At 52.2% G+C, this 26,940-nt stretch overlaps 1 protein-coding gene across 1 annotated transcript; it reads left to right on the forward strand.

Moving 5' to 3' along the window:
- Positions 1 to 358: 358 nt before the first annotated feature.
- LOC135408032 (uncharacterized) lies at positions 359 to 26,601 on the forward strand. Its single transcript, XM_064643401.1, has 3 exons — positions 359 to 475; positions 638 to 1,154; positions 26,592 to 26,601. The coding sequence occupies exons 1-3, from the start codon at positions 376 to 378 to the stop codon at positions 26,599 to 26,601; spliced, it is 627 nt and encodes a 208-aa protein (XP_064499471.1). The 5' UTR covers positions 359 to 375.
- The last annotated feature ends 339 nt before the right edge of the window (positions 26,602 to 26,940 follow it).

A 26,940-nucleotide genomic window follows, 5' to 3' on the forward strand; every position in this document is an offset into this window, starting at 1 on the left:
GAACGGGCTGCCCAGGGCAGTGGTCACGGCCCCAAGGCTGCCAGAGCTCAAGGAGCGTTTGGACAATGCTCTCAGGCACACGGTGGGATGGCTGAGCTGTCCTGCACAGGGCCAGGAGTTGGACTGGGCTACCCTTGTGGGTCCCTTCCAAGGCAGGATGTTATGTGATTCGAGCTCTTTGGTTAAGGCTTCCTCTGGCCAGGAAGAGCTGGCAAAGCTGTTGGGGGTGGGGCAGAAGAAGGGAAGCCCCAGCATTACTGCTGTCTCTATGACACAATGGGAGGCCCGACATTCCATCCCTGGAGACGCTCCAAGAGGAGCATCCACACCTGTGTCCAGTCAACAGAAGCGACCGGCCACCGAGCGTGACTGACCATGGCCCTGTCAGCTCTGTGGCGCCGCTCTGTGAGCTGGAAATCAGCCCTGACCCGGCTCGTGCAGCTCTTCCGCTCCCCCCAAAGCTCCGGCACCAAAGGTGAGGACAGAGCCTGACCCCGAAAGCCCCGCAGTGCACGGTGGGGACATTCACAGCCCTTCCTCCCCTGCACCTCGCCCTCCTCCTCCTCCTCCTCAGTCCTCTCAGCGCCTGATGGCCCCAGCTCGGGATGTGACTTCCAGGCTTTGCTCTTTCTCACAGGCTCAGCCAACCTGCCTCCACCAGCCCCACTGGCAAGCAGCCCTGGCGTTCCTGTTCCATCCAACAATGCCCAGGGGGGGCCCCAGGGCAGTGGGAAGCCCCTGGCTGGGGCAGACCAACGTGCCCCCCAGGGTCAACTGCAGCCCTACCACCATCAGGGGAGAGCAGTGGCCCCGGTCCCAGCAGCGCGGCACAGCCAGCGCAGCCCTGCCAGCTCAGCCAACCCCTCCGGGACACCCCTGGGCAGTGGCAGCCCCCCAGACGGGAGCACCCCCATGGATGTGGACGTCACCCCGGCACTTAACATCAGCCTGGCCAGTGACGTCTCCATGGAGGAGGACGCCCCCCGCGGCTGCGACCTCTCACTGGCCACCGACGTCCCCATGGAGGAGGACACCGCCCGCGGCTGCGACCTCTCGCTGGCCAGCGACGTCTCCATGGAGGAGGACGCCCCCCGAGGCTGCGACCTCTCGCTGGCCAGCGATGTCGCCATGGAGGAGGACACCTCCCCGCCCAGGCACACCACCGCCAGCCACTCAGCCGCACCCCAGCTCCAAGCCACCAGGGAGCCTGGGGTGACTCCAACCAGCCGCGCTCTGCTGAGTGGGAAGGTCCTGCCGCAGGGGACTCAGGGGCACTTGGCTTCCTCCCCGGGGGCTGCAGGGACCAGCCAGGATGGTGGCAGCAGCGTCCCCGCACCCACGAACAGTGGAGACGCCAAGCTGGAAAGGCGGGGGGCGAAGAGGAAGGGGGGCTCTGAGCCAGGGCCTGCCATCAAGATCAAGGCTCCCGCAGCCGGGGCTGGGGCAGGAAGATTGGCTTAGGCCTGTTAAAGGGATAGGTCGTTTGGGGACCTATCCCTGTTTGAGGGATAGGTCGTTTGGGGACCTATCCCAGGTTGAGGCATAGATCGTTTGGGGATCTATGCCAGTTGGAGGGATAGATCGTTTGGGGATCTATCCCAGCGGGAGGGAGGGAGGGTGTTTATGTGGGGAAGATGTAGATAGAGATGTAGGGAAGATGTAGAGATAGATGTAGACGTAGATGTCGGTGGACAGAAATTGTGTGAACAATTTCAGTTGCATTTCTGAGACCTTCCCCTTGGCATGGCTGGGTGCAGAGAGTAAAAAATACTGCGCCACTTCTATGGCGCAGGCCTTGTGCCAAGGTGAAGGAGGAGTTGTTCTGGCAGGAAAACAAGGCTTATGGACACCTGCTGATATCCAATTAGTACTGTACACCACAGTATGTTTGCCTTATGTATCCAATGTAACCTGGGGAAGAACCACATGTCTGTGTGTCGCAGGCAGCATATGAGCTGTCTGTCCTCTAATAAAGTGGACATTTTTGCCAATCCTGTTGATTTGTGTGCATTTCTGTCTGACCCCCTCCGCCGTTCCGTAGATATAGTTAACAGTTTTCTTCTGGTTACGGAAGAAAAGATTTTATTCCAACACCTGCCTGTGTCTGCCTGGAATGGGGAGGGAGTGCAGGGTGGCCCCAGCAAATGGCAGCAAGCAGATCCAGCAAGGCCCAAAGGGCACCAAGGGCACCCAAAGGGCACCCCGGGCCTGAGTCACTGCCAGAGGTGCAGGCTCTCACGCAGGGTCACTCCCCTGTCCCCTTCGCCTGGGGAAGCAGCCCTTTGGCGTGGCAGCCAGGACACATGGGTCCCGTGCAGGACTCGCGCAGACGGCCCCACGCCCAAAGCAGCCCTGAGCAGAGCCTGGGCACCATCCTGCCGCTCTGGGGCTTTGGAAGGCTGCTCCCAGTGAGCCCACTGTGTCCCCGGTCACCCCAGCGCAGCCCCAGACAGGGCTCCTCCAGGCTGCCCTGGGGCTGCATTGGACAGGGCCCATAAGGGAGAGGGAAGAATGCGCTGGCAACCACATGCGGGGCCTCACAGGAGCCCAGGGAGACGACATCCGTAGATCTCAGGGAGGTGACACTCGGAAGGTCTCGACCTCTGTCTTGGGGGGGATGGCGAGCCACTCAGGAGTTGATGGGTCAGGATCAAAGGGCGGGCAGGCTGGGAATGGGCACACTGCTGTGGGGGTTTGCTCCAGGCCTCCTGAGCAGGAGCAAGATGGGGAGGAGACCTCTACAGGCAGCTTGAAGCAGCCTCCAGGTCACAGTCCCTGCTTCTCGTGGAGACTTCAACTGCCCTGGTGCTTTCCCCGGAGGGTGGTCGGGCACTGGAACGGGCTGCCCAGGGCAGTGGTCATGGCCCCAAGGCTGCCAGAGCTCAAGGAGCGTTTGGACAACGCTCTCAGGCACACGGTGGGATGGCTGTGCTGTCCTGCACAGGGCCAGGAGTTGGACTGGGCGACCCTTGTGGGTCCCTTCCAAGGCAGGATGTTATGTGATTCGAGCTCTTTGGTTAAGCCTTCCTCTGCCCAGGAAGAGCTGGCAGAGCTGTTGGGGGTGGGGCAGAAGAAGGGAAGTGTGGCAGGAAGAATGTAGCAATGAACCATGGGAGTTGTGGTCTCCCGGGTTCTCAGACAATATTTGATTGTCATTGGTTAGAGGGTCACGTGACATGTTCAGGCGTGGTATTTAAACCTGGGCAGTTTGAATAAATGGTATTTCTGCTCTGGCACTTGTTCGTGTCAGAGTGGGGTTCGTGCCTTGAACAGCACCTCAAATGGAGCCCGAACAGGGTCTTCAGCAGGTTACCGGCAACCAGGAGCAGAAGCTCTGGGGAACCTGTCCGGGGGTGTCCATATCGCCAAAACCAAAAGGAAGAAAAGAAAGAATTCAGCGCGCTGGGTTACCTCTGCAAAAAGGAACAAAAAAGGAAGAAAAAAGGACCAGAAGAAAGGACAATAGAGCTTCCGCACAGAGGTAACCAAAAATTGGCGAATATGGGAGGGTGGTTTACCTGTCAGGAGGGAATTACTCCAAAAATCAAACAAACAGCAGAAGCTGTCTCTCAACTTTTACAAGAACAACCATAGAAGAAAGTAAGTTATGGGACTTGTTATATTGGATTTCGTTGCCTGAACCTGCATTACCTCTGACTGGACCTTGTCAAGTGTCATCTTGGAGGAAAATAGGGAACAAAATTATTGAAAAAGCCAGTGAGGGAAAAACAGACGCCCTCAAGAATTTGTCTACATGGAAAGACATTATGATAGCCTTGAATAAGCACTACAGAAAGGCAAATGCACCCGGGAGAGTGGACTTCCCCCCCCTTCACTCCTTTCCCCTCAACCCCCCCCCCTTCAACCCCAGCGCCCCCACCGACCGAGTGGGGCAGGGGGGGAATGCACGTTGGTCAGGGGGGATGGGGGGGAGGGGGAGCCCTTGGGGGGAACAGTGCAGTGGCAGCGTGTGGTGTGAAGGAGCATGGCTTGGGGGCTGGCAGCATGAGCATGGCAGCCGGGGGGGATGCTGGCTTTATGCCAGCGCCCATGGCTGCAGCTGAGACCATGCCATACAGAGCAGCAAGCAGTGCTGCTGGAGCCGAGGACCATTACAGAGCAGCGCCGACCCCTGGACCGTTACGGGGCGACCGTGACACGGTGGTTGCACAGTCAACGTGCAGAAGGAGAGTGGCACCGGAGGCACCGCCATGTTGCCCCTGCCGTGTGCCGGAAGTGAAGCCGCCACCCCCAGGTTCAGGCATTTCGCCGGGAAGGGGGGAGGATGACTGTGACGGACAAATAGACAGCGAGTCTATAGAGGACACAGAAGAGAATCTGCTAGCTCCCTTTAGCCAGGGCGCTCCACTAACACCCTTTGGCTGCGCAGCGGCCATGAGACCGCTGCAGAACAACCACGCAGCAACATGGACGCAGCAAGCTTACTCCGGCCGTGAGGCGGAAGTGAAAGTGCCTCTTCCGTCACCACCAGTTCAACCAACTCACAACAAATGCACAACAGTTAAAGCATCACTGTGGCTCTCCTACCCAGAAACCAACCCACAGCCCTCACCAGCCTCAGAACAGCTTCTATGCCGAAGATGGCCTGATGGAGGAGGAAGAAGAGATATTGACTCCCTAGAAAGCTTAGCTGAGCTGTGGCAAACTGAATTCAGTGAGACAAGAGAACCAGAAAAAGGACAAGCAGTTTTGAATCCTGCAAAAGAGGAAGAACAGCAAACATGGCTACAGCTACTACTTCAGCTCGAGGAAGAAGATGTAGACTGGGAAAGCACACAGAACATCTGCCTACCCAAGCCCAGACCATCAGCAAAGTCAAAGCTACCAACGTTGAAGTGGACAGCACGTGTACTGACTGCGTTGCTGGCAATGACAGTTGTTGGTTTTGTACTGCGAGAATTTCAGCTGGGACAACACCATCCACCTCCTGACAGAACCAACAACCTAGAGGTAGCATTGCAAAACACAGCAGACATACAGCTATCAACTACCATGTTTAATTTTCTAAGTCACAGAAGGGCAACTTTACTAATTGACAGATGATCTGCTATTATAAAAAGTTCTTTTGTGTTACAGAGGGTAAGAATAATAATAAGAGGGGCCCCAAATCAAGTATTTACTTCTCACTATTTTAAAATGCTGTTAGACAAGATGCCATACACAACATGGAAAGCCAAACTTAAACAAGTAGCAAACAAACAACCAGTTACAATTTCAACTGCAGAAACACATAACTCTTTATACACAGTCACTGCAAGAGCCTTGAGAAAGCAAAACAAACAAAACCTTCACACAACACAAGCCCAAAGATGCTCCACAAAGTTGCAACATACAGCAATACACACCTCTAGATCTACTCAAAACACAAACATGCATAAATTGACCTATACCCAAATTGAACAATTAGAATGGGAGGCAAAGACAGGAATATCAAACATCCTGATAGCAGCAAAACACGGGACTGAACTACAATCCACCTTGACTGCCTTAACTGACGCCATCCAAAAAGCAGGTCTGCAGCTTGCCCCAGAAAAAATTCAACGCACCCAACCTTGGACCTACCTCGGATGGAGGATCACTCACCAGGAAATCATGCCACAACCAGTGACTTTCAAAGTAACGGACACTATGACCCTGAATGATTTGCAAGGGCTTTTAGGAGCCATTAACTGGCTGAGGCCTGTCTTGGGCATCACAACAGAGGAATTGCACCCCCTCTTCGAGCTACTTAAAGGTGACCCAACTCTCACATCTATTCGATCCCTAACCCCAGAAGCAAAACAAGCTCTGGAAGTATGCTCCCAAGCTGTCGAAAACAGGCAAAGCAGACGACAACCCCCTGACCTGCACATTCGCCTCGCCATCATATCCAGCAAGTTCCAACCTTTTGCTGTCCTTTTCCAATGGGATCAGGCAGAATCTGACCCTTTGAGAATTCTAGAATGGTTATTTCTTCCCCACTCTCCACCTAAGACTGTTTGGACCGTTAATGACATGCTTGCTAAGCTCATTATGAAAGGTAGAGGACATCTGCAGGAGATGGATGGAAGGGATCCTGAGACGATCTACATTCCAGCCACAAAAGACAACTTAGACTGGCTTCTTGCAGAGGACGCTGGGTTTCAGACTGCATTAGCGGACTTCCACGGTAATATTTCCATTCACTTCCCGAAACATAAACTCTGGGCGGAAATAGGAAATCTACCCCTGATGGCCACGCGTCGCTGCAAACTACGACCAGTAAATGGAGTCACAGTCTTCACTGATGCATCTGGACGATCGAAAAAAGCCATCGTGACATGGAAGAACCCTGCCACAGGACAATGGGACAATAAGGTACAAACCTTGGACCAAGGTTCTGTACAGGTTTTAGAACTAGCAGCTATCCGCATGGCATTTGAATTGTTCCATGATCAACCTATGAATGTTGTCACAGATTCTCACTATGCAGCAGGGTTGGTCTCACGTCTCGAAGCCTCCTTCCTTCGAGATGTCACTAATCCTCACTTATTTACAGAAATTCGTACCATATGGTTTCTTATCAACCACAGAAAATTTGATTTTTACATAATGCACACTCGGTCACACACAGAACTTCCAGGACCCATAGCAGAGGGCAATCAAAAAGCTGATGCAACTGCTATGGCAACTACAGTTCCCAAAATTCTGGAACAGGCTAAAGTCTCACACCAGTTCTTCCACCAAAATGCACGTTCATTAAAGAGACAATTCCAAATTACAATAAACCAGACCAGAGACATAATTATGTCATGCTCTGACTGCCAGCGAATTACCCCCATGCCAGCTAAGGAAGGGGTTAATCCCAGGGGCATAACAGCCAATGAAATCTGGCAGACAGACCTTACACATATAGCTGAATTCGGTAAACTAAAATATGTCCATGTTACAGTAGACATGTATTCCAGATACATTAATGCAACAGCACACACGGGAGAAAAAGCCAAAGACGTTATCAGACACTGGCTCAGTTGTTTCGCAATCCTAGGAATTCCAAAAACCATAAAAACCGACAATGGCCCTGTTTATTGTTCTGAAAAAATCAAAACATTTCTCACAGATTGGGGAATGCTCCATTCCATAGGTATACCGCATTCACCCACAGGACAAGCGATTGTAGAAAGAGCTCACCGTACACTAAAAGAAATGCTTCAAAGACAAAAAAGAGGGGAGTCGGTATATAGCCCCCAGGAACGCTTACGGAAAGCGTCATATGTTCTAAATTTCTTAAACTGTGATGATACAGACCATAGCAGGTATGAACGCCAACAGAAAACTCAAATACTTTCATCTTCCAAACCACCAGTTATGATCAAAGATCTAATATCTGGGCAATGGTCAGGACCAGTAGATCTCATAACATGGGGAAGGGGATATGCCTGTGTATCCAAGGGTACCAAATTACAATGGGTCCCTTCTAGATGTGTCAGGCCTTATATTAGCCCTCCACCACAACAGGAGCAACCACCAGAAGAAATAAGTGAAGGATTTGGATTAGAAGAAACACGACCAACAATAGTAAACACATCACACAGTGGGGAGAAAAAAAAAAAAAAAAAGGGGGAAAAGAGATATGGGTCTGTTCCCTATGTGTGTAAATCTACATTAACATTTCCTTAAAACAGGGAGAATCACAAAGAAGCAGTAAATGATACAACAGAACCAAAAGAAACATATAAACAGTAACCAATGCAGAACCAAAAGAAACACATAAACAGTAACCAATACAGAATCAAAACTCCATGAGTCAAACACAATAAAGGGTTTAAGAGTGCATTGTAAGGAGAGAATGAAACGGTGGCCACCGGAGTATGAATGAGAAAGTTGAGTGGACGCATGTATATGTGTGTGAAAGCAAGTACACTTTATAGCAAGACATCTTAAACACTACTTCAGACAACACCACCTCAGACACAACATCTACAACCCAACACATTTCCCTTTTAAATAAAGATGATGCCATTACACAAAGTCACCCTCAGATAAAAGGTTATCCACACCTACAAACCCTGGGTAATTTGAGATTGCTTGAATATTGCACGAACCAATAAAGTTGTCAACAGTTCAATAAAGGCCTTGTGACGATAGGCCCTGTTTTTTATAATTAGTTGAAATAAGATTGGTTCTAATAAGAATGTTAAAAACATAGTGTTTCTCAACTTGTTAATAAAAAGAGGAGGGAGATGTGGCAGGAAGAATGTAGCAATGAACCATGGGAGTTGTGGTCTCCCGGGTTCTCAGACAATATTTGATTGTCATTGGTTAGAGGGTCACGTGACATGTTCAGGCGTGGTATTTAAACCTGGGCAGTTTGAATAAACGGTAATTCTGCTCTGGCACTTGTTCGTGTCAGAGTGGGGTTCGTGCCTTGAACAGCACCTCAGGGAAGCCCCAGCATTACTGCTGTCTCTATGACACAATGGGAGGCCCGACATTCCATCCCTGGAGACGCTCCAAGAGGAGCATCCAGACCTGTGTCCAGTCAACAGAAGCGACCGGCCACCGAGCGTGACTGACCATGGCCCTGTCAGCTCTGTGGCGCCGCTCTGTGAGCTGGAGATCAGCCCTGACCCGGCTCGTGCAGCTCTTCCGCTCCCCCCAAAGCTCCGGCACCAAAGGTGAGGACAGAGCCTGACCCCGAAAGCCCCGCAGTGCACGGTGGGGACATTCACAGCCCTTCCTCCCCTGCACCTCGCCCTCCTCCTCCTCCTCCTCAGTCCTCTCAGCGCCTGATGGCCCCAGCTCGGGATGTGACTTCCAGGCTTTGCTCTTTCTCACAGGCTCAGCCAACCTGCCTCCACCAGCCCCACTGGCAAGCAGCCCTGGCGTTGCTGTAACATCCAACACTGCCCGGGGGGGGCCCCAGGGCAGTGGGAAGCCCCTGGCTGGGGCAGACCAACGTGCCCCCCAGGGTCAACTGCAGCCCTACCACCATCAGGGGAGAGCAGTGGCCCCGGTCCCAGCAGCGCGGCACAGCCAGCGCAGCCCTGCCAGCTCAGCCAACCCCTCCGGGACACCCCTGGGCAGTGGCAGCCCCCCAGACGGGAGCACCCCCATGGATGTGGACGTCACCCCGGCACTTAACATCAGCCTGGCCAGTGACGTCTCCATGGAGGAGGACGCCCCCCGCGGCTGCGACCTCTCACTGGCCACCGACGTCCCCATGGAGGAGGACACCGCCCGCGGCTGCGACCTCTCGCTGGCCAGCGACGTCTCCATGGAGGAGGACGCCCCCCGAGGCTGCGACCTCTCGCTGGCCAGCGATGTCGCCATGGAGGAGGACACCTCCCCGCCCAGGCACACCACCGCCAGCCACTCAGCCGCACCCCAGCTCCAAGCCACCAGGGAGCCTGGGGTGACTCCAACCAGCCGCGCTCTGCTGAGTGGGAAGGTCCTGCCGCAGGGGACTCAGGGGCACTTGGCTTCCTCCCCGGGGGCTGCAGGGACCAGCCAGGATGGTGGCAGCAGCGTCCCCGCGCCCACGGACCGCGGCGACACCAAGCTGGAAAGGCGCGGGGCGAAGAGGAAGGGGGGCTCTGAGCCAGGGCCTGCCATCAAGATCAAGGCTCCCGCAGCCGGGGCTGGGGCAGGAAGATTGGCTTAGGCCTGTTAAAGGGATAGGTCGTTTGGGGACCTATCCCTGTTTGAGGGATAGGTCGTTTGGGGACCTATCCCAGGTTGAGGCATAGATCGTTTGGGGATCTATGCCAGTTGGAGGGATAGATCGTTTGGGGATCTATCCCAGCGGGAGGGAGGGAGGGTGTTTATGTGGGGAAGATGTAGATAGAGATGTAGGGAAGATGTAGAGATAGATGTAGACGTAGATGTCGGTGGACAGAAATTGTGTGAACAATTTCAGTTGCATTTCTGAGACCTTCCCCTTGGCATGGCTGGGTGCAGAGAGTAAAAAATACTGCGCCACTTCTATGGCGCAGGCCTTGTGCCTAGGTGAAGGAGGAGTTGTTCTGGCAGGAAAACAAGGCTTATGGACACCTGCTGATATCCAATTAGTACTGTACACCACAGTATGTTTGCCTTATGTATCCAATGTAACCTGGGGAAGAACCACATGTCTGTGTGTCGCAGGCAGCATATGAGCTGTCTGTCCTCTAATAAAGCGGACATTTTTGCCAATCCTGTTGATTTGTGTGCATTTCTGTCTGACCCCCTCCGCCGTTCCGTAGATATAGTTAACAGTTTTCTTCTGGTTACGGAAGAAAAGATTTTATTCCAACACCTGCCTGTGTCTGCCTGCAATGGGGAGGGAGTGCAGGGTGGCCCCAGCAAATGGCAGCAAGCAGATCCAGCAAGGCCCAAAGGGCACCAAGGGCACCCAAAGGGCACCCCGGGCCTGAGTCACTGCCAGAGGTGCAGGCTCTCACGCAGGGTCACTCCCCTGTCCCCTTCGCCTGGGGAAGCAGCCCTTTGGCGTGGCAGCCAGGACACATGGGTCCCGTGCAGGACTCGCGCAGACGGCCCCACGCCCAAAGCAGCCCTGAGCAGAGCCTGGGCACCATCCTGCCGCTCTGGGGCTTTGGAAGGCTGCTCCCAGTGAGCCCACCGTGTCCCCGGTCACCCCAGCGCAGCCCCAGACAGGGCTCCTCCGGGCTGCCCTGGGGCTGCATTGGACAGGGCCCATAAGGGAGAGGGAAGAATGCGCTGGCAACCACATGCGGGGCCTCACAGGAGCCCAGGGAGACGACATCCGTAGATCTCGGGGAGGTGACACTCGGAAGGTCTCGACCTCTGTCTTGGGGGGGATGGCGAGCCACTCAGGAGTTGATGGGTCAGGATCAAAGGGCGGGCAGGCTGGGAATGGGCACACTGCTGTGGGGGTTTGCTCCAGGCCTCCTGAGCAGGAGCAAGATGGGGAGGAGACCTCTACAGGCAGCTTGAAGCAGCCTCCAGGTCACAGTCCCTGCTTCTCGTGGAGACTTCAACTGCCCTGGTGCTTTCCCCGGAGGGTGGTCGGGCACTGGAACGGGCTGCCCAGGGCAGTGGTCACGGCCCCAAGGCTGCCAGAGCTCAAGGAGCGTTTGGACAACGCTCTCAGGCACACGGTGGGATGGCTGTGCTGTCCTGCACAGGGCCAGGAGTTGGACTGGGCGACCCTTGTGGGTCCCTTCCAAGGCAGGATGTTATGTGATTCGAGCTCTTTGGTTAAGCCTTCCTCTGGCCAGGAAGAGCTGGCAAAGCTGTTGGGGGTGGGGCAGAAGAAGGGAAGTGTGGCAGGAAGAATGTAGCAATGAACCATGGGAGTTGTGGTCTCCCGGGTTCTCAGACAATATTTGATTGTCATTGGTTAGAGGGTCACGTGACATGTTCAGGCGTGGTATTTAAACCTAGGCAGTTTGAATAAATGGTATTTCTGCTCTGGCTCTTGTTCGTGTCAGAGTGGGGTTCGTGCCTTGAACAGCACCTCAAATGGAGCCCGAACAGGGTCTTCAGCAGGTTACCGGCAACCAGGAGCAGAAGCTCTGGGGAACCTGTCCGGGGGTGTCCATATCGCCAAAACCAAAAGGAAGAAAAGAAAGAATTCAGCGCGCTGGGTTACCTCTGCAAAAAGGAACAAAAAAGGAAGAAAAAAGGACCAGAAGAAAGGACAACAGAGCTTCCGCACAGAGGTAACCAAAAATTGGTGAATATGGGAGGGTGGTTTACCCGTCAGGAGGGAATTACTCCAAAAATCAAACAAACAGCAGAAGCTGTCTCTCAACTTTTACAAGAACAACCATAGAAGAAAGTAAGTTATGGGACTTGTTATATTGGATTTCGTTGCCTGAACCTGCATTCCCTCTGACTGGACCTTGTCAAGTGTCATCTTGGAGGAAAATAGGGAACAAAATTATTGAAAAAGCCAGTGAGGGAAAAACAGACGCCCTCAAGAATTTGGCTACATGGAAAGACATTATGATAGCCTTGAATAAGCACTACAGAAAGGCAAATGCACCGGGGAGAGTGGACTTCCCCCCCCTTCACTCCTTTCCCCTCAACCCCCTCCCCTTCAACCCCAGCCCCCCCACCGACCGAGTGGGGCAGGGGGGGAATGCACGTTGGTCAGGGGGGATGAGGGGGAGGGGGAGCCCTTGGGGGGAACAGTGCAGTGGCAGCGTGTGGTGTGAAGGAGCATGGCTTGGGGGCTGGCAGCATGAGCATGGCAGCCGGGGGGGATGCTGGCTTTATGCCAGCGCCCATGGCTGCAGCTGAGACCATGCCATACAGAGCAGCAAGCAGTGCTGTTGGAGCCGAGGACCATTACAGAGCAGCGCCGACCCCTGGACCGTTACGGGGCGACCGTGACACGGTGGTTGCACAGTCAATGTGCAGAAGGAGAGTGGCACCGGAGGCACTGCCATGTTGCCCCTGCCGTGTGCCGGAAGTGAAGCCGCCACCCCCAGGTTCAGGCATTTCGCCGGGAAGGGGGGAGGATGACTGTGACGGACAAATAGACAGCGAGTCTATAGAGGACACAGAAGAGAATCTGCTAGCTCCCTTTAGCCAGGGCGCTCCACTAACACCCTTTGGCTGCGCAGCGGCCATGAGACCGCTGCAGAACAACCACGCAGCAACATGGATGCAGCAAGCTTACTCCGGCCGTGAGGCGGAAGTGAAAGTGCCTCTTCCGTCACCACCAGTTCAACCAACTCACAACAAATGCACAACAGTTAAAGCATCACTGTGGCTCTCCTACCCAGAAACCAACCCACAGCCCTCACCAGCCTCAGAACAGCTTCTATGCCGAAGATGGCCTGATGGAGGAGGAAGAAGAGATATTGACTCCCTAGAAAGCTTAGCTGAGCTGTGGCAAACTGAACTCAGTGAGACAAGAGAACCAGAAAAAGGACAAGCAGTTTTGAATCCTGCAAAAGAGGAAGAACAGCAAACATGGCTACGGCTACTACTTCAGCTCGAGGAAGAAGATGTAGACTGGGAAAGCACACAGAACATCTGCCTACCCAAGCCCAGACCATCAGCAAAGTCAAAGCTACCAACGTTGAAGTGGACAGCACGTGTACTGACGGCGTTGCTGGCAATGACAGTGGTTGGTTTTGTACTGCGAGAATTTCAGCTGGGACAACACCATCCACCTCCTGACAGAACCAACAACCTAGAGGTAGCATTGCAAAACACAGTAGACATACAGCTATCAACTACCATGTTTAATTTTCTAAGTCACAGAAGGACAACTTTACTAATTGACAGATGATCTGCTATTATAAAAAGTTCTTTTGTGTTACAGAGGGTAAGAATAATAATAAGAGGGGCCCCAAATCAAGTATTTACTTCTCACTATTTTAAAATGCTGTTAGACAAGATGCCATACACAACATGGAAAGCCAAACTTAAACAAGTAGCAAACAAACAACCAGTTACAATTTCAACTGCAGAAACACATAACTCTTTATACACAGTCACTGCAAGAGCCTTGAGAAAGCAAAACAAACAAAACCTTCACACAACACAAGCCCAAAGATGCTCCACAAAGTTGCAACATACAGCAATACACACCTCTAGATCTACTCAAAACACAAACATGCATAAATTGACCTATACCCAAATTGAACAATTAGAATGGGAGGCAAAGACAGGAATATCAAACATCCTGATAGCAGCAAAACACGGGACTGAACTACAATCCACCTTGACTGCCTTAACTGACGCCATCCAAAAAGCAGGTCTGCAGCTTGCCCCAGAAAAAATTCAACGCACCCAACCTTGGACCTACCTCGGATGGAGGATCACTCACCAGGAAATCATGCCACAACCAGTGACTTTCAAAGTAACGGACACTATGACCCTGAATGATTTGCAAGGGCTTTTAGGAGCCATTAACTGGCTGAGGCCTGTCTTGGGCATCACAACAGAGGAATTGCACCCCCTCTTCGAGCTACTTAAAGGCGACCCAACTCTCACATCTATTCGATCCCTAACCCCAGAAGCAAAACAAGCTCTGGAAGTATGCTCCCAAGCTGTCGAAAACAGGCAAAGCAGACGACAACCCCCTGACCTGCACATTCGCCTCGCCATCATATCCAGCAAGTTCCAACCTTTTGCTGTCCTTTTCCAATGGGATCAGGCAGAATCTGACCCTTTGAGAATTCTAGAATGGTTATTTCTTCCCCACTCTCCACCTAAGACTGTTTGGACCGTTAATGACATGCTTGCTAAGCTCATTATGAAAGGTAGAGGACATCTGCAGGAGATGGATGGAAGGGATCCTGAGACGATCTACATTCCAGCCACAAAAGACAACTTAGACTGGCTTCTTGCAGAGGACGCTGGGTTTCAGACTGCATTAGCGGACTTCCACGGTAATATTTCCATTCACTTCCCGAAACATAAACTCTGGGCGGAAATAGGAAATCTACCCCTGATGGCCACGCGTCGCTGCAAACTACGACCAGTAAATGGAGTCACAGTCTTCACTGATGCATCTGGACGATCGAAAAAAGCCATCGTGACATGGAAGAACCCTGCCACAGGACAATGGGACAATAAGGTACAAACCTTGGACCAAGGTTCTGTACAGGTTTTAGAACTAGCAGCTATCCGCATGGCATTTGAATTGTTCCATGATCAACCTATGAATGTTGTCACAGATTCTCACTATGCAGCAGGGTTGGTCTCACGTCTCGAAGCCTCCTTCCTTCGAGATGTCACTAATCCTCACTTATTTACAGAAATTCGTACCATATGGTTTCTTATCAACCACAGAAAATTTGATTTTTACATAATGCACACTCGGTCACACACAGAACTTCCAGGACCCATAGCAGAGGGCAATCAAAAAGCTGATGCAACTGCTATGGCAACTACAGTTCCCAAAATTCTGGAACAGGCTAAAGTCTCACACCAGTTCTTCCACCAAAATGCACGTTCATTAAAGAGACAATTCCAAATTACAATAAACCAGACCAGAGACATAATTATGTCATGCTCTGACTGCCAGCGAATTACCCCCATGCCAGCTAAGGAAGGGGTTAATCCCAGGGGCATAACAGCCAATGAAATCTGGCAGACAGACCTTACACATATAGCTGAATTCGGTAAACTAAAATATGTCCATGTTACAGTAGACATGTATTCCAGATACATTAATGCAACAGCACACACGGGAGAAAAAGCCAAAGACGTTATCAGACACTGGCTCAGTTGTTTCGCAATCCTAGGAATTCCAAAAACCATAAAAACCGACAATGGCCCTGCTTATTGTTCTGAAAAAATCAAAACATTTCTCACAGATTGGGGAATGCTCCATTCCATAGGTATACCGCATTCACCCACAGGACAAGCGATTGTAGAAAGAGCTCACCGTACACTAAAAGAAATGCTTCAAAGACAAAAAAGAGGGGAGTCGGTATATAGCCCCCAGGAACGCTTACGGAAAGCGTCATATGTTCTAAATTTCTTAAACTGTGATGATACAGACCATAGCAGGTATGAACGCCAACAGAAAACTCAAATACTTTCATCTTCCAAACCACCAGTTATGATCAAAGATCTAATATCTGGGCAATGGTCAGGACCAGTAGATCTCATAACATGGGGAAGGGGATATGCCTGTGTATCCAAGGGTACCAAATTACAATGGGTCCCTTCTAGATGTGTCAGGCCTTATATTAGCCCTCCACCACAACAGGAGCAACCACCAGAAGAAATAAGTGAAGGATTTGGATTAGAAGAAACACGACCAACAATAGTAAACACATCACACAGTGGGGAGAAAAAAAAAAAAAAAAAGGGGGAAAAGAGATATGGGTCTGTTCCCTATGTGTGTAAATCTACATTAACATTTCCTTAAAACAGGGATAATCACAAAGAAGCAGTAAATGATACAACAGAACCAAAAGAAACATATAAACAGTAACCAATGCAGAACCAAAAGAAACACATAAACAGTAACCAATACAGAATCAAAACTCCATGAGTCAAACACAATAAAGGGTTTAAGAGTGCATTGTAAGGAGAGAATGAAACGGTGGCCACCGGAGTATGAATGAGAAAGTTGAGTGGACGCATGTATATGTGTGTGAAAGCAAGTACACTTTATAGCAAGACATCTTAAACACTACTTCAGACAACACCACCTCAGACACAACATCTACAACCCAACACATTTCCCTTTTAAATAAAGATGATGCCATTACACAAAGTCACCCTCAGATAAAAGGTTATCCACACCTACAAACCCTGGGTAATTTGAGATTGCTTGAATATTGCACGAACCAATAAAGTTGTCAACAGTTCAATAAAGGCCTTGTGACGATAGGCCCTGTTTTTTATAATTAGTTGAAATAAGATTGGTTCTAATAAGAATGTTAAAAACATAGTGTTTCTCAACTTGTTAATAAAAAGAGGAGGGAGATGTGGCAGGAAGAATGTAGCAATGAACCATGGGAGTTGTGGTCTCCCGGGTTCTCAGACAATATTTGATTGTCATTGGTTAGAGGGTCACGTGACATGTTCAGGCGTGGTATTTAAACCTGGGCAGTTTGAATAAACGGTAATTCTGCTCTGGCACTTGTTCGTGTCAGAGTGGGGTTCGTGCCTTGAACAGCACCTCAGGGAAGCCCCAGCATTACTGCTGTCTCTATGACACAATGGGAGGCCCGACATTCCATCCCTGGAGACGCTCCAAGAGGAGCATCCAGACCTGTGTCCAGTCAACAGAAGCGACCGGCCACCGAGCGTGACTGACCATGGCCCTGTCAGCTCTGTGGCGCCGCTCTGTGAGCTGGAGATCAGCCCTGACCCGGCTCGTGCAGCTCTTCCGCTCCCCCCAAAGCTCCGGCACCAAAGGTGAGGACAGAGCCTGACCCCGAAAGCCCCGCAGTGCACGGTGGGGACATTCACAGCCCTTCCTCCCCTGCACCTCGCCCTCCTCCTCCTCCTCCTCAGTCCTCTCAGCGCCTGATGGCCCCAGCTCGGGATGTGACTTCCAGGCTTTGCTCTTTCTCACAGGCTCAGCCAACCTGCCTCCACCAGCCCCACTGGCAAGCAGCCCTGGCGTTGCTGTAACATCCAACACTGCCCGGGGGGGGCCCCAGGGCAGTGGGAAGCCCCTGGCTGGGGCAGACCAACGTGCCCCCCAGGGTCAACTGCAGCCCTACCACCATCAGGGGAGAGCAGTGGCCCCGGTCCCAGCAGCGTGGCACAGCCAGCGCAGCCCTGCCAGCTCAGCCAACCCCTCCGGGACACCCCTGGGCAGTGGCAGCCCCCCAGACGGGAGCACCCCCATGGATGTGGACGTCACCCCGGCACTTAACATCAGCCTGGCCAGTGACGTCTCCATGGAGGAGGACGCCCCCCGCGGCTGCGACCTCTCACTGGCCACCGACGTCCCCATGGAGGAGGACACCGCCCGCGGCTGTGACCTCTCGCTGGCCAGCGACGTCTCCATGGAGGAGGACGCCCCCCGAGGCTGCGACCTCTCGCTGGCCAGCGATGTCGCCATGGAGGAGGACACCTCCCCGCCCAGGCACACCACCGCCAGCCACTCAGCCGCACCCCAGCTCCAAGCCACCAGGGAGCCTGGGGTGACTCCAACCAGCCGCGCTCTGCTGAGTGGGAAGGTCCTGCCGCAGGGGACTCAGGGGCACTTGGTTTCCTCCCCGGGGGCTGCAGGGACCAGCCAGGATGGTGGCAGCAGCGTCCCCGCGCCCACGAACAGTGGAGACGCCAAGCTGGAAAGGCGGGGGGCGAAGAGGAAGGGGGGCTCTGAGCCAGGGCCTGCCATCAAGATCAAGGCTCCCGCAGCCGGGGCTGGGGCAGGAAGATTGGCTTAGGCCTGTTAAAGGGATAGGTCGTTTGGGGACCTATCCCTGTTTGAGGGATAGGTCGTTTGGGGACCTATCCCAGGTTGAGGCATAGATCGTTTGGGGATCTATGCCAGTTGGAGGGATAGATCGTTTGGGGATCTATCCCAGCGGGAGGGAGGGAGGGTGTTTATGTGGGGAAGATGTAGATAGAGATGTAGGGAAGATGTAGAGATAGATGTAGACGTAGATGTCGGTGGACAGAAATTGTGTGAACAATTTCAGTTGCATTTCTGAGACCTTCCCCTTGGCATGGCTGGGTGCAGAGAGTAAAAAATACTGCGCCACTTCTATGGCGCAGGCCTTGTGCCAAGGTGAAGGAGGAGTTGTTCTGGCAGGAAAACAAGGCTTATGGACACCTGCTGATATCCAATTAGTACTGTACACCACAGTATGTTTGCCTTATGTATCCAATGTAACCTGGGGAAGAACCACATGTCTGTGTGTCGCAGGCAGCATATGAGCTGTCTGTCCTCTAATAAAGCGGACATTTTTGCCAATCCTGTTGATTTGTGTGCATTTCTGTCTGACCCCCTCCGCCGTTCCGTAGATATAGTTAACAGTTTTCTTCTGGTTACGGAAGAAAAGATTTTATTCCAACACCTGCCTGTGTCTGCCTGCAATGGGGAGGGAGTGCAGGGTGGCCCCAGCAAATGGCAGCAAGCAGATCCAGCAAGGCCCAAAGGGCACCAAGGGCACCCAAAGGGCACCCCGGGCCTGAGTCACTGCCAGAGGTGCAGGCTCTCACGCAGGGTCACTCCCCTGTCCCCTTCGCCTGGGGAAGCAGCCCTTTGGCGTGGCAGCCAGGACACATGGGTCCCGTGCAGGACTCGCGCAGACGGCCCCACGCCCAAAGCAGCCCTGAGCAGAGCCTGGGCACCATCCTGCCGCTCTGGGGCTTTGGAAGGCTGCTCCCAGTGAGCCCACCGTGTCCCCGGTCACCCCAGCGCAGCCCCAGACAGGGCTCCTCCGGGCTGCCCTGGGGCTGCATTGGACAGGGCCCATAAGGGAGAGGGAAGAATGCGCTGGCAACCACATGCGGGGCCTCACAGGAGCCCAGGGAGACGACATCCGTAGATCTCGGGGAGGTGACACTCGGAAGGTCTCGACCTCTGTCTTGGGGGGGATGGCGAGCCACTCAGGAGTTGATGGGTCAGGATCAAAGGGCGGGCAGGCTGGGAATGGGCACACTGCTGTGGGGGTTTGCTCCAGGCCTCCTGAGCAGGAGCAAGATGGGGAGGAGACCTCTACAGGCAGCTTGAAGCAGCCTCCAGGTCACAGTCCCTGCTTCTCGTGGAGACTTCAACTGCCCTGGTGCTTTCCCCGGAGGGTGGTCGGGCACTGGAACGGGCTGCCCAGGGCAGTGGTCACGGCCACAAGGCTGCCAGAGCTCAAGGAGCGTTTGGACAACGCTCTCAGGCACACGGTGGGATGGCTGTGCTGTCCTGCACAGGGCCAGGAGTTGGACTGGGCGACCCTTGTGGGTCCCTTCCAAGGCAGGATGTTATGTGATTCGAGCTCTTTGGTTAAGCCTTCCTCTGGCCAGGAAGAGCTGGCAAAGCTGTTGGGGGTGGGGCAGAAGAAGGGAAGTGTGGCAGGAAGAATGTAGCAATGAACCATGGGAGTTGTGGTCTCCCGGGTTCTCAGACAATATTTGATTGTCATTGGTTAGAGGGTCACGTGACATGTTCAGGCGTGGTATTTAAACCTAGGCAGTTTGAATAAATGGTATTTCTGCTCTGGCTCTTGTTCGTGTCAGAGTGGGGTTCGTGCCTTGAACAGCACCTCAAATGGAGCCCGAACAGGGTCTTCAGCAGGTTACCGGCAACCAGGAGCAGAAGCTCTGGGGAACCTGTCCGGGGGTGTCCATATCGCCAAAACCAAAAGGAAGAAAAGAAAGAATTCAGCGCGCTGGGTTACCTCTGCAAAAAGGAACAAAAAAGGAAGAAAAAAGGACCAGAAGAAAGGACAACAGAGCTTCCGCACAGAGGTAACCAAAAATTGGTGAATATGGGAGGGTGGTTTACCCGTCAGGAGGGAATTACTCCAAAAATCAAACAAACAGCAGAAGCTGTCTCTCAACTTTTACAAGAACAACCATAGAAGAAAGTAAGTTATGGGACTTGTTATATTGGATTTCGTTGCCTGAACCTGCATTCCCTCTGACTGGACCTTGTCAAGTGTCATCTTGGAGGAAAATAGGGAACAAAATTATTGAAAAAGCCAGTGAGGGAAAAACAGACGCCCTCAAGAATTTGGCTACATGGAAAGACATTATGATAGCCTTGAATAAGCACTACAGAAAGGCAAATGCACCGGGGAGAGTGGACTTCCCCCCCCTTCACTCCTTTCCCCTCAACCCCCCCCCCTTCAACCCCAGCCCCCCCACCGACCGAGTGGGGCAGGGGGGGAATGCACGTTGGTCAGGGGGGATGAGGGGGAGGGGGAGCCCTTGGGGGGAACAGTGCAGTGGCAGCGTGTGGTGTGAAGGAGCATGGCTTGGGGGCTGGCAGCATGAGCATGGCAGCCGGGGGGGATGCTGGCTTTATGCCAGCGCCCATGGCTGCAGCTGAGACCATGCCATACAGAGCAGCAAGCAGTGCTGTTGGAGCCGAGGACCATTACAGAGCAGCGCCGACCCCTGGACCGTTACGGGGCGACCGTGACACGGTGGTTGCACAGTCAATGTGCAGAAGGAGAGTGGCACCGGAGGCACCGCCATGTTGCCCCTGCCGTGTGCCGGAAGTGAAGCCGCCACCCCCAGGTTCAGGCATTTCGCCGGGAAGGGGGGAGGATGACTGTGACGGACAAATAGACAGCGAGTCTATAGAGGACACAGAAGAGAATCTGCTAGCTCCCTTTAGCCAGGGCGCTCCACTAACACCCTTTGGCTGCGCAGCGGCCATGAGACCGCTGCAGAACAACCACGCAGCAACATGGATGCAGCAAGCTTACTCCGGCCGTGAGGCGGAAGTGAAAGTGCCTCTTCCGTCACCACCAGTTCAACCAACTCACAACAAATGCACAACAGTTAAAGCATCACTGTGGCTCTCCTACCCAGAAACCAACCCACAGCCCTCACCAGCCTCAGAACAGCTTCTATGCCGAAGATGGCCTGATGGAGGAGGAAGAAGAGATATTGACTCCCTAGAAAGCTTAGCTGAGCTGTGGCAAACTGAACTCAGTGAGACAAGAGAACCAGAAAAAGGACAAGCAGTTTTGAATCCTGCAAAAGAGGAAGAACAGCAAACATGGCTACGGCTACTACTTCAGCTCGAGGAAGAAGATGTAGACTGGGAAAGCACACAGAACATCTGCCTACCCAAGCCCAGACCATCAGCAAAGTCAAAGCTACCAACGTTGAAGTGGACAGCACGTGTACTGACGGCGTTGCTGGCAATGACAGTGGTTGGTTTTGTACTGCGAGAATTTCAGCTGGGACAACACCATCCACCTCCTGACAGAACCAACAACCTAGAGGTAGCATTGCAAAACACAGTAGACATACAGCTATCAACTACCATGTTTAATTTTCTAAGTCACAGAAGGACAACTTTACTAATTGACAGATGATCTGCTATTATAAAAAGTTCTTTTGTGTTACAGAGGGTAAGAATAATAATAAGAGGGGCCCCAAATCAAGTATTTACTTCTCACTATTTTAAAATGCTGTTAGACAAGATGCCATACACAACATGGAAAGCCAAACTTAAACAAGTAGCAAACAAACAACCAGTTACAATTTCAACTGCAGAAACACATAACTCTTTATACACAGTCACTGCAAGAGCCTTGAGAAAGCAAAACAAACAAAACCTTCACACAACACAAGCCCAAAGATGCTCCACAAAGTTGCAACATACAGCAATACACACCTCTAGATCTACTCAAAACACAAACATGCATAAATTGACCTATACCCAAATTGAACAATTAGAATGGGAGGCAAAGACAGGAATATCAAACATCCTGATAGCAGCAAAACACGGGACTGAACTACAATCCACCTTGACTGCCTTAACTGACGCCATCCAAAAAGCAGGTCTGCAGCTTGCCCCAGAAAAAATTCAACGCACCCAACCTTGGACCTACCTCGGATGGAGGATCACTCACCAGGAAATCATGCCACAACCAGTGACTTTCAAAGTAACGGACACTATGACCCTGAATGATTTGCAAGGGCTTTTAGGAGCCATTAACTGGCTGAGGCCTGTCTTGGGCATCACAACAGAGGAATTGCACCCCCTCTTCGAGCTACTTAAAGGCGACCCAACTCTCACATCTATTCGATCCCTAACCCCAGAAGCAAAACAAGCTCTGGAAGTATGCTCCCAAGCTGTCGAAAACAGGCAAAGCAGACGACAACCCCCTGACCTGCACATTCGCCTCGCCATCATATCCAGCAAGTTCCAACCTTTTGCTGTCCTTTTCCAATGGGATCAGGCAGAATCTGACCCTTTGAGAATTCTAGAATGGTTATTTCTTCCCCACTCTCCACCTAAGACTGTTTGGACCGTTAATGACATGCTTGCTAAGCTCATTATGAAAGGTAGAGGACATCTGCAGGAGATGGATGGAAGGGATCCTGAGACGATCTACATTCCAGCCACAAAAGACAACTTAGACTGGCTTCTTGCAGAGGACGCTGGGTTTCAGACTGCATTAGCGGACTTCCACGGTAATATTTCCATTCACTTCCCGAAACATAAACTCTGGGCGGAAATAGGAAATCTACCCCTGATGGCCACGCGTCGCTGCAAACTACGACCAGTAAATGGAGTCACAGTCTTCACTGATGCATCTGGACGATCGAAAAAAGCCATCGTGACATGGAAGAACCCTGCCACAGGACAATGGGACAATAAGGTACAAACCTTGGACCAAGGTTCTGTACAGGTTTTAGAACTAGCAGCTATCCGCATGGCATTTGAATTGTTCCATGATCAACCTATGAATGTTGTCACAGATTCTCACTATGCAGCAGGGTTGGTCTCACGTCTCGAAGCCTCCTTCCTTCGAGATGTCACTAATCCTCACTTATTTACAGAAATTCGTACCATATGGTTTCTTATCAACCACAGAAAATTTGATTTTTACATAATGCACACTCGGTCACACACAGAACTTCCAGGACCCATAGCAGAGGGCAATCAAAAAGCTGATGCAACTGCTATGGCAACTACAGTTCCCAAAATTCTGGAACAGGCTAAAGTCTCACACCAGTTCTTCCACCAAAATGCACGTTCATTAAAGAGACAATTCCAAATTACAATAAACCAGACCAGAGACATAATTATGTCATGCTCTGACTGCCAGCGAATTACCCCCATGCCAGCTAAGGAAGGGGTTAATCCCAGGGGCATAACAGCCAATGAAATCTGGCAGACAGACCTTACACATATAGCTGAATTCGGTAAACTAAAATATGTCCATGTTACAGTAGACATGTATTCCAGATACATTAATGCAACAGCACACACGGGAGAAAAAGCCAAAGACGTTATCAGACACTGGCTCAGTTGTTTCGCAATCCTAGGAATTCCAAAAACCATAAAAACCGACAATGGCCCTGCTCATTGTTCTGAAAAAATCAAAACATTTCTCACAGATTGGGGAATGCTCCATTCCATAGGTATACCGCATTCACCCACAGGACAAGCGATTGTAGAAAGAGCTCACCGTACACTAAAAGAAATGCTTCAAAGACAAAAAAGAGGGGAGTCGGTATATAGCCCCCAGGAACGCTTACGGAAAGCGTCATATGTTCTAAATTTCTTAAACTGTGATGATACAGACCATAGCAGGTATGAACGCCAACAGAAAACTCAAATACTTTCATCTTCCAAACCACCAGTTATGATCAAAGATCTAATATCTGGGCAATGGTCAGGACCAGTAGATCTCATAACATGGGGAAGGGGATATGCCTGTGTATCCAAGGGTACCAAATTACAATGGGTCCCTTCTAGATGTGTCAGGCCTTATATTAGCCCTCCACCACAACAGGAGCAACCACCAGAAGAAATAAGTGAAGGATTTGGATTAGAAGAAACACGACCAACAATAGTAAACACATCACACAGTGGGGAGAAAAAAAAAAAAAAAAAGGGGGAAAAGAGATATGGGTCTGTTCCCTATGTGTGTAAATCTACATTAACATTTCCTTAAAACAGGGAGAATCACAAAGAAGCAGTAAATGATACAACAGAACCAAAAGAAACATATAAACAGTAACCAAGGCAGAACCAAAAGAAACACATAAACAGTAACCAATACAGAACCAAAACTCCATGAGTCAAACACAATAAAGGGTTTAAGAGTGCATGTGTAAGGAGAGAATGAAACGGTGGCCACCAGAGTATGAATGAGAAAGTTGAGTGGACGCATGTATGTGTGTGTGAAAGCAAGTACACTTTATAGCAAGACATCTTAAACACTACTTCAGACAACACCACCTCAGACACAACATCTACAACCCAACACATTTCCCTTTTAAATAAAGATGATGCCATTACACAAAGTCACCCTCAGATAAAAGGTTATCCACACCTACAAACCCTGGGTAATTTGAGATTGCTTGAATATTGCACGAACCAATAAAGTTGTCAACAGTTCAATAAAGGCCTTGTGACGATAGGCCCTGTTTTTTATAATTAGTTGAAATAAGATTGGTTCTAATAAGAATGTTAAAAACATAGTGTTTCTCAACTTGTTAATAAAAAGAGGAGGGAGATGTGGCAGGAAGAATGTAGCAATGAACCATGGGAGTTGTGGTCTCCCGGGTTCTCAGACAATATTTGATTGTCATTGGTTAGAGGGTCACGTGACATGTTCAGGTGTGGTATTTAAACCTGGGCAGTTTGAATAAACGGTAATTCTGCTCTGGCACTTGTTCGTGTCAGAGTGGGGTTCGTGCCTTGAACAGCACCTCAGGGAAGCCCCAGCATTACTGCTGTCTCTATGACACAATGGGAGGCCCGACATTCCATCCCTGGAGACGCTCCAAGAGGAGCATCCAGACCTGTGTCCAGTCAACAGAAGCGACCGGCCACCGAGCGTGACGGACCATGGCCCTGTCAGCTCTGTGGCGCCGCTCTGTGAGCTGGAGATCAGCCCTGACCCGGCTCGTGCAGCTCTTCCGCTCCCCCCAAAGCTCCGGCACCAAAGGTGAGGACAGAGCCTGACCCCGAAAGCCCCGCAGTGCACGGTGGGGACATTCACAGCCCTTCCTCCCCTGCACCTCGCCCTCCTCCTCCTCCTCCTCCTCAGTCCTCCAAGCGCCTGACGGCCCCAGCTCGGGATGTGACTTCCAGGCTTTGCTCTTTCTCACAGGCTCAGCCAACCTGCCTCCACCAGCCCCACTGGCAAGCAGCCCTGGCGTTGCTGTTCCATCCAACACTGCCCGGGGGGGGCCCCAGGGCAGTGGGAAGCCCCTGGCTGGGGCAGACCAACGTGCCCCCCAGGGTCAACTGCAGCCCTACCACCATCAGGGGAGAGCAGTGGCCCCGGTCCCAGCAGCGCGGCACAGCCAGCGCAGCCCTGCCAGCTCAGCCAACCCCTCCGGGACACCCCTGGGCAGTGGCAGCCCCCCAGACGGGAGCACCCCCATGGATGTGGACGTCACCCCGGCACTTAACATCAGCCTGGCCAGTGACGTCTCCATGGAGGAGGACGCCCCCCGCGGCTGCGACCTCTCACTGGCCACCGACGTCCCCATGGAGGAGGACACCGCCCGCGGCTGCGACCTCTCGCTGGCCAGCGACGTCCCCATGGAGGAGGACGCCCCCAGAGGCTGCGACCTCTCGCTGGCCAGCGATGTCGCCATGGAGGAGGACACCTCCCCGCCCAGGCACACCACCGCCAGCCACTCAGCCGCACCCCAGCTCCAAGCCACCAGGGAGCCTGGGGTGACTCCAACCAGCCGCGCTCTGCTGAGTGGGAAGGTCCTGCCGCAGGGGACTCAGGGGCACTTGGCTTCCTCCCCGGGGGCTGCAGGGACCAGCCAGGATGGTGGCAGCAGCGTCCCCGCGCCCACGGACCGCGGCGACACCAAGCTGGAAAGGCGCGGGGCGAAGAGGAAGGGGGGCTCTGAGCCAGGGCCTGCCATCAAGATCAAGGCTCCCGCAGCCGGGGCTGGGGCAGGAAGATTGGCTTAGGCCTGTTAAAGGGATAGGTCGTTTGGGGACCTATCCCTGTTTGAGGGATAGGTCGTTTGGGGACCTATCCCAGGTTGAGGCATAGATCGTTTGGGGATCTATGCCAGTTGGAGGGATAGATCGTTTGGGGATCTATCCCAGCGGGAGGGAGGGAGGGTGTTTATGTGGGGAAGATGTAGATAGAGATGTAGGGAAGATGTAGAGATAGATGTAGACGTAGATGTCGGTGGACAGAAATTGTGTGAACAATTTCAGTTGCATTTCTGAGACCTTCCCCTTGGCATGGCTGGGTGCAGAGAGTAAAAAATACTGCGCCACTTCTATGGCGCAGGCCTTGTGCCAAGGTGAAGGAGGAGTTGTTCTGGCAGGAAAACAAGGCTTATGGACACCTGCTGATATCCAATTAGTACTGTACACCACAGTATGTTTGCCTTATGTATCCAATGTAACCTGGGGAAGAACCACATGTCTGTGTGTCGCAGGCAGCATATGAGCTGTCTGTCCTCTAATAAAGCGGACATTTTTGCCAATCCTGCTGATTTGTGTGCATTTCTGTCTGACCCCCTCTGCCGTTCCATAGATATAGTTAACAGTTTTCTTCTGGTTACGGAAGAAAAGATTTTATTCCAACACCTGCCTGTGTCTGCCTGCAATGGGGAGGGAGTGCAGGGTGGCCCCAGCAAATGGCAGCAAGCAGATCCAGCAAGGCCCAAAGGGCACCAAGGGCACCCAAAGGGCACCCCGGGCCTGAGTCACTGCCAGAGGTGCAGGCTCTCACGCAGGGTCACTCCCCTGTCCCCTTCGCCTGGGGAAGCAGCCCTTTGGCGTGGCAGCCAGGACACATGGGTCCCGTGCAGGACTCGCGCAGACGGCCCCACGCCCAAAGTAGCCCTGAGCAGAGCCTGGGCACCATCCTGCCGCTCTGGGGC

This window comes from Pseudopipra pipra, unplaced genomic scaffold (genome assembly GCF_036250125.1).
Source record: "Pseudopipra pipra isolate bDixPip1 unplaced genomic scaffold, bDixPip1.hap1 HAP1_SCAFFOLD_130, whole genome shotgun sequence".
NCBI lineage: Eukaryota > Metazoa > Chordata > Aves > Passeriformes > Pipridae > Pseudopipra > Pseudopipra pipra.